Here is a 15974-nt window from a genome sequence, read left to right on the forward strand (position 1 = left end):
TATTTTAAAAGGAATAGTTAGCATTGCAACATAACTAAAAGCACCAATTTTAAGACACGTTAAGAGGGTGGATTTTGCTATTAGTTATTGACAGGTAAATCACACAAAGTTCACGGAGGTGACGGGGATATTGTTGAAATGGTAGACGCCGTTGTGTAATGGAAAGTATGGACTATGTCAACTCGATTTCTTAAATTGTATAACTGTATGGATGTTAGTTCAATAATTATCTGAAGTTAGTTCCGATAAATAATTCACATTCAGACAGGTAGTCTAGGCCGACAGTTCTATTAGACCTCATTCATTGTTTGGGAAATCACATTGCGATCGCATGTTCGCCGGAAGGGCATAAAAGCAGACCATGAAATGCCCTGGAAAGATTTCTGTGAAGTTTCTATACAGCCTTCCAATCAAATGTCACTCATCTATGTGTGTATTACATCAAAACTCAATCAAGAGACATGGGTTTATGGTCTCAGACATGGCCACATGTCTGCTTCTCCAAGAGCTCTCCTTTCAGCTCTGCACTCCTTTTGTTTTCGCCCATGCATCTTTCCAGCCATGTTTAGGCATTTTAATTAAAGTTCACATTTTATAGACTAGTCGAACATAAATGGGCAACAATAGCACATCTGTTAACCATAACCACATGATCGTATTACTTGGCAATTTGAAGCACAACCTATTCCTTTTTATGTAATCTCTGGAACCGCTGGAGCCAACATCATCTGTGTTGCATCCACAACTGCAGCCTGTCTTCGCTTATCAGAATTTAAGAGCTGTGATATAATGGCTCTGTGTGAGTAACAGTGCATATTTTTCTCCACAGATGTATTCTGTCTCGATAGTGCTTTGAAAATGATGCAAGAAAAACCTAAACATTTTGACTAAACTTACTTTGCAGGGTCTTTTCTGGCTCTGATCTTTTCATTGACCTGAAAGTAAACAACATCAGGAGATATATTAGTTGAGAAACATTTCCATCATTATCCCAAAAATGCATCTTTGGCAATAAATGACAAACAAAATGATTCAGCAAGTGTGGAGAACATTATCGTGGCATTCACAGCAATTCTATCAATGGAAAGGGTTAACAGAGAATCTAATTATGATAGCTGTGCAGATGAGGTACATCCTTGTACTTGTGTACAGGCGTGTTATAAATGCCATATCATATCATATATCATACGTTATATGAAAGAGTCAAACCGTCCCCAGTAGATCACATCCTGATGAGCAGACCAGTCCTGGAAAGCATCCCCATGACAACCTGCGAATCCACAGTCTTCTGGAGGAAATAACGTCATCATTGCCTACTTAACTAAATGCATGTAAGACTTTCAGAAGAGTGCTAAATAGGTTGCCTTAGAGCACCTGTTCATATCCTTATTGGACTCTAATCCCCAACGGCCACCCCCACTCTAGGGGAAAAGTAGCCTTCCTAGCCTGTGGGGTATTCATTTTAATTAAACCAAAGGAAAGCTGTACTACATGTGCCACTAATTGTCGAACATGGGAAGAGCCAAGAGCTGGTCTTGAAATAATAGACCTTAATTCAATTCAAAGATGTATTAAATATCCAAAAAATATCCATTTTAAAAAACAATTTAGAACACAATATTGTTGAAAAAGACATAAAATCATAGGTAATAAAACAGTTACAGTACATGCATATAATCTACAAATGTCTTATTGTACATTCCTACATATCACACAGACTCATGAAACCCGGATAGTACTGTTATACATTGCTTTAAATCCTGGATATGGAGAGCAGATCAGATGATCCAACTATCAAACACTCTTGTCAACGCCCATATCCTTGTTTAGTTCCTGTAATCATCAAATGGTGATCGTATATGCTGGTACGCTAAGAGTTGCAAGACCCCCCAAATTTTACAAGTGTTACATGAACTCCTCCTGAAACCCAGTTAAAACACCTTTATTCCATATTCTCTTAGGGCATATAATACATAACTAGACAAATAAAGCACCCAGGGCTTCAGTGGAAGTGTCTCTACATAAATCACAAGCACAGAGATAACTATCAGCAATAACCTATTTTGCTAAACAAACCACTTTCTAGAATTCATGTGGTGTCACCGGGACATGCAAACACCCACACTAAACTGTGTTCAAGTACTAGAAAGAAAAACGAACTTGGTTGTGCTTTCATACATTTGGTGGGTGCAATCATTGATTATAAACTCATTAGGTATTTATAATTACAAGATTTTCTTTAGGACTTTGAGCCCCTGCGAACCTCGTTATTCTCAAAAGTAAAATCCGTAAGATACAAGAAGTAGTTCCTGTCAGCTCAGAAGCAGATCAAGGGGACATAAAATGTTAATATAATCAATATATATGGGATAAATTTTGCATACAATGATTCTAAATGGGTGATTTTTTTTTTCTCATGAATGTTAATGAGGGATATCATGAAAACCCACCATGATTCCGGCCCTCGAGGCCTGGCTTTGGACAACCTGCTTTATAAAGTCACTCCAAGGTGTGTCATTTTTATGCACGGAAAGGTATATTTTATTCTTTATAATACATGGCCAAACACTGTCATTCCCTATAATACCTGGCCTCTCGCATAATCTAATGTTAGAGACCTTCAATTTGATGATCCATTTAATCACTGTAGAATCTGTTTCATATTAAAAAAAGCTTATATGCAGCTTGTAAGTGTTGCAGGAAAATAGTTTAGCAAGTTTAATAAGGGCTGCAGTGACAGCTGAAATTATGCTCCCTTCTGGCTCAAGCAGCAGGTATTGTGATGTCACAACTGAAGTGTAATAACTGATAATAGAGCGGTAGTGATGTCATTTTTGGTGTTGGTGGTTTGGTGGCGTAAGCCACCTAATCACTAAACCATTGGTACTGTAAAAAATAAATAAAAGGAGAACAGGGAGCTTGGGAGCACTGCATGACGTTGGCATGGCAACTTGCCGATGCTTGGCTATGAAATGGCCAAAGCACCAGATGGGCTTTGGCCCTCTTGCTTGCGTCTGCAGGCCTGCTTCTGTTGCCGGGGAGCTTTGTGTGCTACTAATTTAAGAGCAAAATGACTGCACTTAACTAGATGCACATTACATTTTCATTTGCATGCACCAATGCTTTTTGTCAGATGAACTCATGTCAGACTATGTTTAAAGTCCGAGCAGAGTAATCTGTTGGCACAGGAAAAACCGAGGCAGCCAGGCAAGCCTCTGATTAACGAGGCAGGTGAGCTGGTTTTGTTGTTTTTTGCATCGCTGTGAAGTTTCAGCATCCAGCCGGCGCTTCAGTGTTCACACTTGCAGTGGCCGGAGCCAGAGCACAGTCCTCTACTGCCTCACCTATCGCCGTTTAGCTGCAGCTACATTATAGTTCAGGTTTCTGTTTGCTCTTCTTTGTCTGCTGCCAGGGAGCTGCTTCCATGTCGCAGCTACCGGTGGTGCAAACCCTTTCCTTCACCATTATTATACAAAGCAAAGGTAGTAGCAGGGTTGCAGAATGCCACTCTTTGTAGAACGAATATGGCAGGAGCAGGATGTTTTCTGCTGGAATTGGTTGGCTTGTGAAGCAGACATGTGCAGTGTTTGCTTTGGTTGCAGCACAAATGCTTGAAGGATCATGAGTATAAAGTTGTGTTCATTTGCGGTAAGGGGATACATTTTAAAACACCCCTGATGGATCTGTGCTTTACAATTGGCCGAGTACTGATTTAGAATGTGTAGGGTGCCCTTACTTGTGAATACAAATGTTGTTTTAGTAAGGATAAATAACACAAAGCACAGGCCAAATCCCCAACAGGGGGACTGTGATTGTTTTTTTTCAACATGCAACAGAGCATTGGATGTGGTGGCAAGGTTGTTTTTCGTGTGTCTTTTTGCAGGACTTCCCGCACAGGGGGTTCTTCAAAAAATGCAGAAGAGGCATGTTTCGGTCAGAAGGAAGTCCCCTGAGTATGCAGGAACCCGGGTGGCCGCACCCAGCCTGTGCAGGTGCCGTGCCATGAGGAGGGCAGAAGAGACATTGCTGGCATCACACATCTAGAGTAGGGAGAGAATGCCTGATCCTGTAAGTAATTACCCCCCTCCCCCCAGAAAACACTGTGGTGTTTGCCAGACCCTTCTGCTAAGGGGTAGGTTCGCCATTTGAAAGCATTTTGGCTCGGACCCTAAAATGTTAACAGGCAACATTGTCCTAGTCCCCGCCCCCGCACTACCCCTCTAAACTGGGATGTTATCATGGGTTTGTATCACATCCTCCTTTCAAACGTTACACTCTCCTCTTTGCACCCTGGTGACTATAAATGCATAATGCAAAGAACAACAGTAAACGCCAAATCTATTGGCATTGCCAATGCTTCTCTTATTACAGGTCACAACTAGCCTGTAATAACAACATCATGTCCAGGCTTTTACACAGATATTGCAGATTTCCGTGTATTGTAATCTGACATTGATTAACACAGAGTCCAATACATTTGGGAAATAAAAGTTTGAAACCTAGAAGAATCCTATTGTACCGATGAACTGAAGCACACCACACATTAGCACCCTGAATGGGGTGTGCAGCCAAGAAGGCGACTCCGAATGTAGGCTCTAGTCAGCGGTACAAGCCCATGATCCAAGCATCCTTAGAGGTGAATACCCCACATTGAGGGCTACCCTTGCATGGCAGCCTGCTCATAAGCACCAGTGAATACAAGATGCTGGTGCTGAAGTCGTTTTTTCCCTCTAAAACAATTGAATACAAAATGAACCTTCTAATTAGAAGCACTGCTCTTCTTGGCTGGATGCTGTTTAATTGTTTATATAAGCGTTATAAACACTGGAAAGGGATTATCACCAAGAGCGGATGTATTCCTACTGCAGATAAAAGTTAATTTTCTTTATTTGCTTATTTTGAAAATTGCCATTATCAACACGTTTTGCATTTGTGTGTGCTAATGGAGTTATCCTTGAGCACAAGCGAACTCTGTCAGTAACGGCACCTCCGCCTGTGATAAGGAACCTTTGCTCTGTTCTGGCCATTAACTTGAGCTGCGGGCAGTTACCGACAGGGTTGGCCCACCCTGTCAGTGCCTACAAATATGAACCCAGCTCATGTTATTTGCCATTCTATCCAATCAGAAACCTAGTTCACCATCACTTCTCAGAGGCTTCTGCATTCTTTTTTTCTCGAGCTTGAACACAGAACGCGGAGAGGTATCAACCTCATCCAGAAAAGGCACTTGTCTTGTAGGCAAATAAGCAATCAGACATGCTCAAGTTCAAGCGTAAAACATGAATCCACAAAAATTTGAAAAGTTAACATTTACCATAGCCAAGAAAAATGTAATTATTGTTTCACAGTGCAATCACATTAATTCCAACATCAACATAATGTGTATTTTTGTAGAGTGCACGTTTACACCCATTAGAGTATCTTTGCATTATTGACAGATAACAGATATTTATGGTTACCCAACTCAATGGCACTTATTTTATCGACCTTGGGAAGATGAAGGCTTGAGTGGACCTGCCAGGGTTCAAACCTGTGACCATGAAGTCAAACACAGGTCTTTGTAGTGGATGCATTAGTCCACTCTGCCACATACCCAGGGTTAATGATTCAACAAATATCTAAGCAGAGATTTCAATCTTAATTAGATTTCATACTTCATTAGGGAGAGAACTTTCAACTACAGGAAGCCAACCTTGCTTAATTTAAATGACATAACGTAACATTGCGCATTGGTGTGATTTTTCCTTTGAACTGGCTCATCGTATCCAGTTCCATTCTTCAAGAGAAACTCATTTTATTGAAAAAAATATCCTTTTTTGTCAAAGAACAAATTAGATGCAAATAACCAAAAGATGGGGCACAAATTTAAACAGAAATCCTCCTGAAGAGCCACTAGAGAAAAGTGATGAAACATCTGTAGAGGTTTTTGAGATACCAATCTATATGGTATGAGTATCCTTTTCACTGGGAACCCAGCTCCCCCCTACACTCTGGCCACTCTGGCCACCCTCCACCCTCCATGGGACCCTTGGTGTCATCTTCGACTCCTCTCTCTCCTCACATCACTGGCTTTGCCAAGAAGGGCCACTTTAAGCTGCACCTGCACAGAGTCTTTCTCCCTTTCCACACCTTCCCCCAGACTCTTAATGTCTCCAGAGCTCTGTCCCTCTCCAGGCTGGACTACTGCAACAGTCTCTTCCTCAACCTGCCTAACAACTCCCTTCACCCCCTTCAACTGATCCAGAATAGGACTGCAAGAGTTATCCTTGGCCTCACATCTCTCCAGCCCTAAAAACTCTCCACTGGCTCCCGGTTGCAATGAGGATCAAGTTCAAGACCCTCAGCATCATCCACAAGACTTTCTGGGGCCTGGTTTGCCGCTACATCCAACTATCTCCCCCCAAATACCTCCCTGCTAGAGCCCTTCGGTCTTCTAGCTCCAACTCTCTGCAGATCAGACGATATTCCAAGCAGATAGTGGAGTGTATATCTCTCTCCTCCTCAGGTGCATCCCTCTGGAATGGCCTCCCGGCCCCTCTTAGACTTGAAATGGATCTCCTTAAATTCCAGAAACTTCTCAAGACCCTCCTTTTCTCTTCCTCCTTCCCTCTCCCCCTACCCTGCTAATGCCCCCCTCAGCTTCATGACTCGCTTCCTGGTTCCTTCGGATTATAAATACCCAATATATGAATAAATAATACATAAATAGGTCACCAAAAAAGAATAGATTGTGAGGCTTTGAGACAGTAGGCTACACACAATTGTTACCACCATGACAACAGAATATTGATGACCACATGAAGTTGAAATCAGAGCTTTATTTTCCCTAATAAATTGAATATATTTGAATGATAAGAAGTCTAACAAGTCACTTTTGTCAACCCAATATGTTGAACCTTTAGACTAAAAACAATAATCTTACACTACCTTCCTAGACAAAACTATGTATGTTACTCCTCAAATACAAAAAGGTGCTTAAGACAAGGAAACAGTCATCATGTGCTCATCACCAAATGAGATGTTACTCCTGTATCCTGTGTTTTGTTAAACCCGAATGCAGTTCTTACAATTGTAGGAGATATCTATGGGGCAACTATTAATGCAGGGAGTTGTCCCCCCTCAACCCCCCAATCAAAATCACCACACCAATATACCTATTTATATTATTAAATCTATCACGGTCTGTGTACAATATAACACCATAATCATCCCTCACCCAGGTGAAATAGATAAGCCAATAACCAGGCCGGAGGGTAGAAAGAATATATATTTATTAATTAATATGTACAATTTATATTTGCACAAATCCCAAATCACGCCATCTCACTCTGTGGCCCAAATGCTTTTCTTTCCTAACAATTCACTTTTTACACACATTGGAAACACCAGTTGGTTTAGAATAACACTGATCACAGACTTTTGAACCTAACAACCTGTACAGTTGTCCTTCGGGGTTATGTCATTCCTGGTTTCAGGAAAACACAGATCTATAGAATACTTTGGATACCTGGGTCACTCACAAAAGACACTTAATGTACAGAATTGTGTAGCACCCTGGACTTGGTAAAACATTTAAACTTCACCAGATACTTTGCATGGGGTTTACTTTATAACATGTAGCACATTGAAACCTGACTGGATCATACACTTGGAAATACACTTTTGATAATCTTTAATTTAAATAATGTGCAAAATGATTTCTATTGACAAAGCAGTTTCAGACATGCAGTGCTCTTTCTTTTTTATTTCCCTCTGCACTTGGCAAAGCTAGCATTGTTGGTGCACCACGGACTTTTAAAAACAAACACTTTTGTTACAGGGCCTGACTGTTGAAGGTTTCCCACTGGTGGATGGACTTGCTGGATGATGTGCTGATTGTCTGTGATGTAATGCATGAGGCACACGCATTTTCTTTTTGGGGTGCGTGTGCGATTTACGATATGCATCGCTCTCAGCATCCCAGTGGACTTGCACCAGATGTTGTACAGTTAACTCCCATGAAAGGCTAACCCATATTAAAAACCTAAGAGTGGATGGGGCTAGGGGTGTAGGAGGTATTTCTTTTCTACATTGTTTGTCCTGGTGCACCTGAAACAAAGGGTTTATCAGTGCTGATGTTCCTAGGCTTTGGGATGGAACATTGTTGACTGAAAAGGATTGTTTGCAATGATCAATATAAAGTTATTTATTTAGGTGTGGTTGATATCTATGGAATTTCAGGTGTTCTGATTGGTCATGTGTATTGTTTTTATCTGTGTGACTGTTTTGTTTCCCATGCCCTCCAAGTTTACTTAACCTCCAATATCATTTCTTGTTCTGTATGTTTACTTAACCTAACCCATTCTCTCTTGTTTTCCAAGTTTACTTAACCTACCCCATTCACTCTATTGTAATTCCTTAGCATAATGTCCCTTCTTTGTTCTCACCCAGTTAATATGTGTATGTTAATTGATTATAGTAACAGTTTTTATACTTTTATTGTACCTCTGTTGTGTTAGTGAATTAGTGATGGCAATGTACATTATGTCTGGAGAGTCATTTCTCAATAGGATAGTGTGGCATCTCTCGGGAGAAGCCAATTGTGGAATAGGCAACACATTACTCTCATAACTAAAACATTCAGAACAGGTGGAATTGACAATGCTGCAGAGGTTGATCGTTAATTCACTGTCAGTGGCATCCCACTGAAACTGGATTTTTCCAAGCTTTGAAATGGAACATTTGAAGGTCCATGTGCTAGTGTCATTTTGCACAATGTGCATTGGATTTTTTCAATTTTTTTAAAAACAGTGTTCTTGTATCTTGAAGTATTTCCAACTATCTGCAGTGGTCTTCTTGGAGGTTGTTTTTTGTGGTGTGAAGAAGACTGCTAAAAAAAATGATAGTACTAGTGTTTCCGCCTGTGTGATTGCTTTCTATCGCTTGTTCTCCAAGTGTACTTATCCCACACTATTCTCTCTTGTTCTCCAGGTTTACTTAACCTTCCCCATCCTCTGTCCTGCAACCACCCAATATACCATCCTTTGTTTATTCTCACCAAGTTTATATATCCCTGTTTGTTTATTGTAGTGGTAGTTTGTATACCTTTATTGTTTATTGTTTATAGTTTGTGTGTTTTATTATAGGTGTAGTTTATCCACACCTTGTACAGGTCTATGTAGCGTATGCATGTGTGCACAGGTTTTCATTCCTGTAGCCCTTTTATGTTGTGGGGATGGATTGGGAACCTACACCATTTCGCGAAAAGAAGCTTATGATATGATATGATATGATAGTTTATTTATATAGCGGCTATAAACAATGTGTTTCAAAGAGCTTCAAGGCAAGAGAGGGAACAAGGGAAAATACAATGGGCCTCATTCCGAGATTGGAGTTGTCATGGCGCTATTTGACTCTATAATCATTTACATGGTTTCACGGCACACGAAGTACAGAAAGTACGCTATTGGCTGGGGCAAAGGCTACTGAACTCGCCTGCTGTTTACTGACTTTATTCTTGCAAGGACACTTTCATCCGTATTACGGGATCATCGAGGAGCGGACGTCCTGCGTGGCAACACGGAAGTTGCCTGACCCAAGTAAATATTTAAAGTGACTGTAGCGCTTCAAATTGGAATAATAACGCTCTGTGTCATACCTCTGCGTCATATCTACTCTAAAGTGTATGAGCTAAAACTCCCCTCCTTTCCCTTGATTACAGATGCAAAATGATTGGGCCGGCGAACTAACTCACGCCCCTGAGACCGCCCCCTTCAGATTCAAATACACGGAAGTAAATACACTTTCGCACACGGAAGTACAGAAAGTACGCTGTTGGCTGTTCGGTGCAGCGTGCAGTTCGCAGCTTACACCTGTTGCCCAATTTACAGTATACTTCTATTGGATTCTAAAGGGTGAACGCATACTCCTGGCGTGCACCAGGTGGGGCAGTCGGATTGCTCTGGCGTGTGGTGGAGGCCCAGGGGCTCGTGCCAAGCGAATGTTGGCGGGGGTAGGCTGTGTCCCCAATGCATAGACAAGCCCTGGTAAGAGTGGCAAGACTGTGGAGCTAAAGGGTATGGAGCTATCTGCATTTTTCTAGTGTCCATGTGCATAGATGACTAATTAGGGCGGAAACCTGTTAACGCTCAAAGGGCACAGGGCACAGGGTGGGCAAAGGATTGTGAGCCGGAAAGACAGTCTGGTGGGGAGATTGATTCTGGGGTGGATTAGAAACATTCTCCAGTCCATAGCGCAACCCCTCCTGTGTCCATCTTTGTATATTTATACATAAGACCTTCAATGTATAAATAAACGTATGCATTAGGTGGTACTCCGACATTTGAGGATGCGTAACATGATCTGAGGGGTTAGGGAACACACCCACTCTCCCCAGAGACATTATTATTCATATCCAAGTGTACAGGCTTTCAGTGATTTGTGTGACTAGTAATCTGTGTCCACCCCGGGGGAGCATATTATCGGAATGTCAAGGTGGAGAAACAGCATTGAATATGTGTACGCTCGGGGCTCTGCCGCTGGCCCCTCTACCAGACGCAGTACAGCTCAGGGGATAAGACTCGACGATGATATTTTGTCGGCTCCCCTGATTTTTATGCCTGTAAAAAATACTCTAAGAATGGCAATGAATATGCCACTCCCTCCTTCGCCTCCTGAACCAAGTGACTCTCTGCTGTTGGAGTCTGAGGCAGTAGCACACTCATCTATGATATTGCTGAGAAGGCGAGTACAGATCCAACAGGAGGAAGAGTCTGAGGTCAGTGTGACAGGGACCGCACCGAGAGTGGAGGCGGTAGTGACTCCAGAGACCTCATTTCTAGATACGCCCCAGACTTCTTCTCAGCAGAAGGGGATTTGCGGGATTTGTCTTTACATATGTTAGATTCTTCGAACACATTTGATCCACAGATGGACTCTCCCTCTGAAATGGGAGGGCTACTCCGTGCAATACTGCAGGAACCAAAAACCCACTCTACTGAACTCATGGAATTACGAATCTTGATGGGCAGACAGCTTTCGCAAGCCAAAATAGGCTTGGAAACCTTGGAGCATCTGCCTACGAAGCTAGTGACAAAGTTGGTAGCCTTAGGATGGCCATTAAATAAGGAAGCAGATAGAAGGGATGACTTAAGAGAGGACCCCACTCAGATTCCTCAAGCACAAAAATCAACAAACTCTGAGCACTTATCCAAGAATAAACAATCTGCGGAGCAGGATGGGGTTCCAAACTCCACTAATAAAAAGAATCAAAAATCAAAAAAGAAAAATAGAGGGAATGGAAACTCATCTTTCTTCAACCGAAAGAAATAAAACATCTAAAAATACTTGGAGAAATTTCATCAGAGAAGAGAAGATACAAAACATGGATTCTGATGTAGAAATAATAGAGCCCACAGATACGATAAATAAACAAGGGGATGGGGCCTACTTGTAAGCGACTTCAATTCAACACTACAGCTAAGTCAATGCCTAGTCTGGGATGCTGATGGAAGCCCTTATTGATGTATTTTTATGTCCAGTTCATTTACTCTGGATGACAACCCTTATATAACATCCCTCTCTCAGAATCCCCCCGACCCCGCTGAGCCAAGAAGTAGGTTTGTTTTGCAAATTTAAAAGGTTTATTTGAAAATTAAACAATATATATCTATCACACTTTTATAGTAAATTAATATTTGATAGCACACTTGTGAGGATGATAGTGATCAACAATGGATAATGTTACAGTGGTACACTCTTTTGATGGCTTAGAAGTGATATAGAGAGGATTAAGTAGCTGAGAATGCTTTTATGGCTTCAAGGACAATGCAATGATGAATGAAAATGCAGTACAGAAAATAAACTTGATATGACTTCAACAAAAGACAATGTAATCACTTTTCTTTGACAATTCACCCCCCCCCCCTTTTTGCAATGGAAGGAAAGCACACAGTTCTCAGGAATGCAATCAAATATAATTCAGTTCCCCCCTAGCACGCTTAGAGGAAAACAGGTAGGAGTTTTAAACACAGGCAATATACTTTGATGTGGTTGCAATTAAGTGAAAAATATGCTAAAATTGCTTTTAATTCCCTATAGGAGGCTCAGGGTGAGTGAGAGATACTTAAATTAAGTCAGGATCACTTAACAATGCTCTATGAATGATTGTCAGGTTGCACACGAATTTCCGCAAGGAAAGCAAGGACAAATATTTTTACACGTGGCTGAAATTAAGCAAAATGTCAAATCGCTGCAAATTTAGTCGCGTGCGTCGCGCGCAATTACGGAGGCACTATAAGGAGTAGGAAGTCGGTTCTAGGCTCGTTGGAAAGCTTAGAATCCTAGCTTTAAGATGACAGTTAAAACTCGCTCCACAAACGGTTCCGGAGATACGGCCGATTTAGTAAAAGTAGTTTTTCAGATTTGAAATTTTAAAGCTCAGAATGACAGATGACAGTTTTCAGTTTTAAAAATGACAGAATGACACGATTTCAGGAGGCAGTTCTAATAGGCTAAAATAGTTTGGATTATATTATTTTAAAATAAGAGATTGGTTTTCGCACAGTGCTAGCTGGGTACTCACACTAGATTTTGGACAGGAATGCGACTTCGTCACCGATCGGGTCAGGATTGGCTGGACTTCTGCTAGTTCTTCACAGCGATCTGGTCTCTGGTTCTCTCTGGTTCCGGATACAGCATTGCTTTCTGGATACTGCTACAGGTTCTTGCAAAAGTTCTTGGCAAAGAATTCAAACAGCTCACCCGGCTGTTGAATAGTTTGGTTGGTTTTGAGGCCTGCTGAAGAGGATTCAGCTTGCGGATTCAGGCCTCTCTGCTACAAATTCTGGAGTTAATTTCTGGTCTCTGGAGATTGATGGATTTGAAGTCTGGATCTCTGGATGTGAAGTCTGAAGTCTCCCGGCAAAGCGTCCCGCAAGAAAGTGGAAAGTGAATGTCCCTACCTGGGTTCCAGTGGCTCTTTTTATGTGTTTTGAAAATGGGTGTGTGCCTGGGCCTAGCTAAGCCTGCCCCTCTCACTTATCATTGGCCAGTTCCTCCTCTCTTCCTTGATTGGGGGAACTGGGTTGTGAGTCAGAGTGATGAGGTAGGTTTATGGTCAGAGGATCCTCCCCTTGTCAAATTGCACACAAATCTATTTCTGACCCAAATACATATTTATCTATGTACCATTTTTCTAATATTATAGGTCCAGTTAAAATATTTTCTTTAGCACCAAACCATCCGATCCCTGTCTTTGTACGATGTCGTGTCCACTTATGACAGAATTCTCCCCTTTTCATCCAGATAACGACCTCTAAATCTTTCCAGATTTTTCACAAATGTGCACCAGGGATATGGGTTTCAGATGATAAAGTGTCAGATTTTTAACATGCATACATTTGGAGTAACAACCTTTTTTTCCGCTACTTTCCCCAAGAACATACCACAGGGTCCTAACACCTCTTAAAATGTGCACAGAAAAATCACAAGAATGATGATGTTATTTATATCATTTTGACAAGTCCGCACTGTGAATTATCCATCTTTTTAAAATCATGCTCTGGCCCCATAGGGGTGTGGTTTTCCAAAGCACATGGTGGAATTTCTCGTTTATCCACTTCCCCCAAGCTCAGCTTGCTCTCACAGGCACTGCCCCTCCCAGTTTCTCCCAAGAGGAAGCCATTTTACGACCCCCCCAATATAACATTTTCGTGAGCCTGAGCCAGGGACAGTGCTTTGTTTAGTTTCCTGTAGTCCCCAGGTGCTCCTCCCCTAATCCAATCAGAGAGGTGTCATCTCCTTTTGGCAGGGGCAGCAGAATGCAGCCAGGCCAGGGAAGAGTTGTTGAGCCAGTTCAACTCCTGTCGGGGGTAGTTGTCAGGCCGAATTCAGCTAAATGTCACTTTAGTTCCCAGTTTTCTACATTCAAATCAAACTGACAATTTTTGCACATGCAGCTAGAATGCTGATTCTAAGTTCAAAACTATGACATTTAACAGTTGCAACCTATGTTACACTCAAAAGTAGGCCACTCATTTATTTTAAACATTTCGATTTTAGTGGCTTTCTGTCAATTTAACTTAAGCTGCTGACATCCACAGCTCAGCCAGTTTTGTTATGAACATGGTTTTGGGCTCTTTCTCTTTCCAGATTTAGTATGCACGCAAGAATACATTCTGCCAAATGTCTGCTGGTGTTCATTGAGATGTTTGAATATCTTGTGATGTTTAAAATAGGCATTTTGAGCTTGCATTCAGGGAAACAAAGGTGATTTTAAAGCGCTTTTAAGCTAACAGGCACTGCTGTTTTTCTTTTGGCACACATTCCACTCATGGCACCCCTGGCCCATCATGCTTGCACTGGTGGGTGGCAGGTCAGGGGACCACTTTGTTGTGTGCAAAACTGCGCGGTTCTCCAGGATTCTGGCGCAAATGTGGGCTTTTCCGCGCTCTTGGATTTCCTAAGCCCACAGCACCAAGTGTTGCAGCATAATATTCCAAACGTGGGTCAGGGCACCCAACATACTCTAATCCATCTAATTCCCTCTCTGACAAAATGTCCCACAAGTCATCACCAACTAAAACCAAATAGGTTAAAAATAAAAAATCTTCTGAAAAGGGTATGGAGGCACTACCCATGGAATTCAGAGAAAGCTATGGCCTCTTTTTGAAATTGAATTTACGTGAGCCCGAGTCCCCAATTCTGAACCATCCTACAACTGAGCCCTAGGCAGAGGGTGATCCATTGGCACAGGGTGGACAGAACCCAGTAATACAAAAAGGGGGTTGCCCATTAAAGAAAGGCAACATCTCAGAGGCTCACGGAATGGTGAGTAACTCAGATCTTGAATCAACGGAAAGGATACCAATGAGTAAATCCAAAATAGCTCAGCTGATCAGTACAGCGGTGATTAAGCATTGAGAGATAGAACTGCGCTGGATACTGAAATTCCCATATCTAGAGAAACTGTTAATTCTGCAGTTAATTCAGCCCCAAAGGAGGATACATTCTGTACAAAAATCCCATTGCCTGATGTTAAGACGGATTTCTGAACTTTGTCCTGGTGGCGCAGAAGTTCAGAAGGCCAACCTAATTACTTGGAACAGGGTAACCTCTGGACGAGCCAGACCAATCAAGGTAGCGATTGCGGCGGTCAAGACTAGGTCTCAAGAGGGGTGAGGGTGACTGAAAGCCCGCAATGAGCACACAAAGCAAGATCACTTACAAACTACTCCAAACAGTTGTTATATTAAAAATATATACACATTTATTTCAAGGCCTTTAAAACAATGACCGTAGCGAGAAAATCACAATATAACGATAGTAAACCAACACATACCATATCAACACAATATATATACAAATACAACAAGTCTCAAGCGTTATATGCACGAAATGTGTAGTCCACCTAAAAGGGAGGGAAAACAGGCAGTGCGCAATAATGCTTAGACCCAGTTCGCCTTCAGAGGCACCTAACTAGATGGAAGTCCGAGCCCTGCGAAGAGTGGAGCCTTGTGCTCAAAATTACCTGCACGCGCTGGTGCCAACGGGCAAAAGGAGAAGCTCTTCGAGGGAAATCAGGCTGTTCAGTTTAGTGCACAAAAGAAGAAGAACAAGTTCTGCGACTCAAGCGCAGCCTCCACAGTGGGCAGAAGCAGAGCGCGAGTACGGAAAAGGGTGCTGTTAGACACAGCGGGGAAAAGCAATGGGCTCCTGCAGGAGGGCGACCAGATCCTAGCTATGCTACTCACCGGTCCCCGATGCAAGCAGACCCAGGCCTCTCCGCGTCTGTTTCAGTAGCTGGCAGGTTCAGAAGAGCAGGGAACGCCTCGTCGTCGTGTTGAGTAAAAAGACGTCCCAATCGAAGAAACCCGCACAGTTTGTTACCACAGCAGGGCAACGGAGCGGCCGTGTGTATCTGAGCCCAATGTACACTACTCACTTCAGACCTGGGAACGGCAAGTGTACGAAGCGTGTGAGAGTGACAAGGGCTC

At 42.2% G+C, this 15974-nt stretch overlaps 1 protein-coding gene across 3 annotated transcripts in view; it reads right to left on the bottom strand.

The window, feature by feature from the left end:
* AFF2 (ALF transcription elongation factor 2) overlaps nt 1-15974 on the bottom strand; it is a 1055119-nt gene that overhangs the window by 302894 nt on the left and 736251 nt on the right. For all 3 annotated transcript variants that reach the window (XM_069612762.1, XM_069612763.1, XM_069612761.1), the window contains one exon: nt 898-935. In XM_069612762.1, coding sequence (XP_069468863.1) covers nt 898-935 — 38 coding nt within the window. The remainder of the gene's footprint in view (nt 1-897; nt 936-15974) is intronic.

Source organism: Ambystoma mexicanum, chromosome 5p (assembly GCF_040938575.1).
Source record: "Ambystoma mexicanum isolate Mex_15411 chromosome 5p, UKY_AmexF1_1, whole genome shotgun sequence".
Taxonomy (NCBI): Eukaryota; Metazoa; Chordata; class Amphibia; order Caudata; family Ambystomatidae; genus Ambystoma; species Ambystoma mexicanum.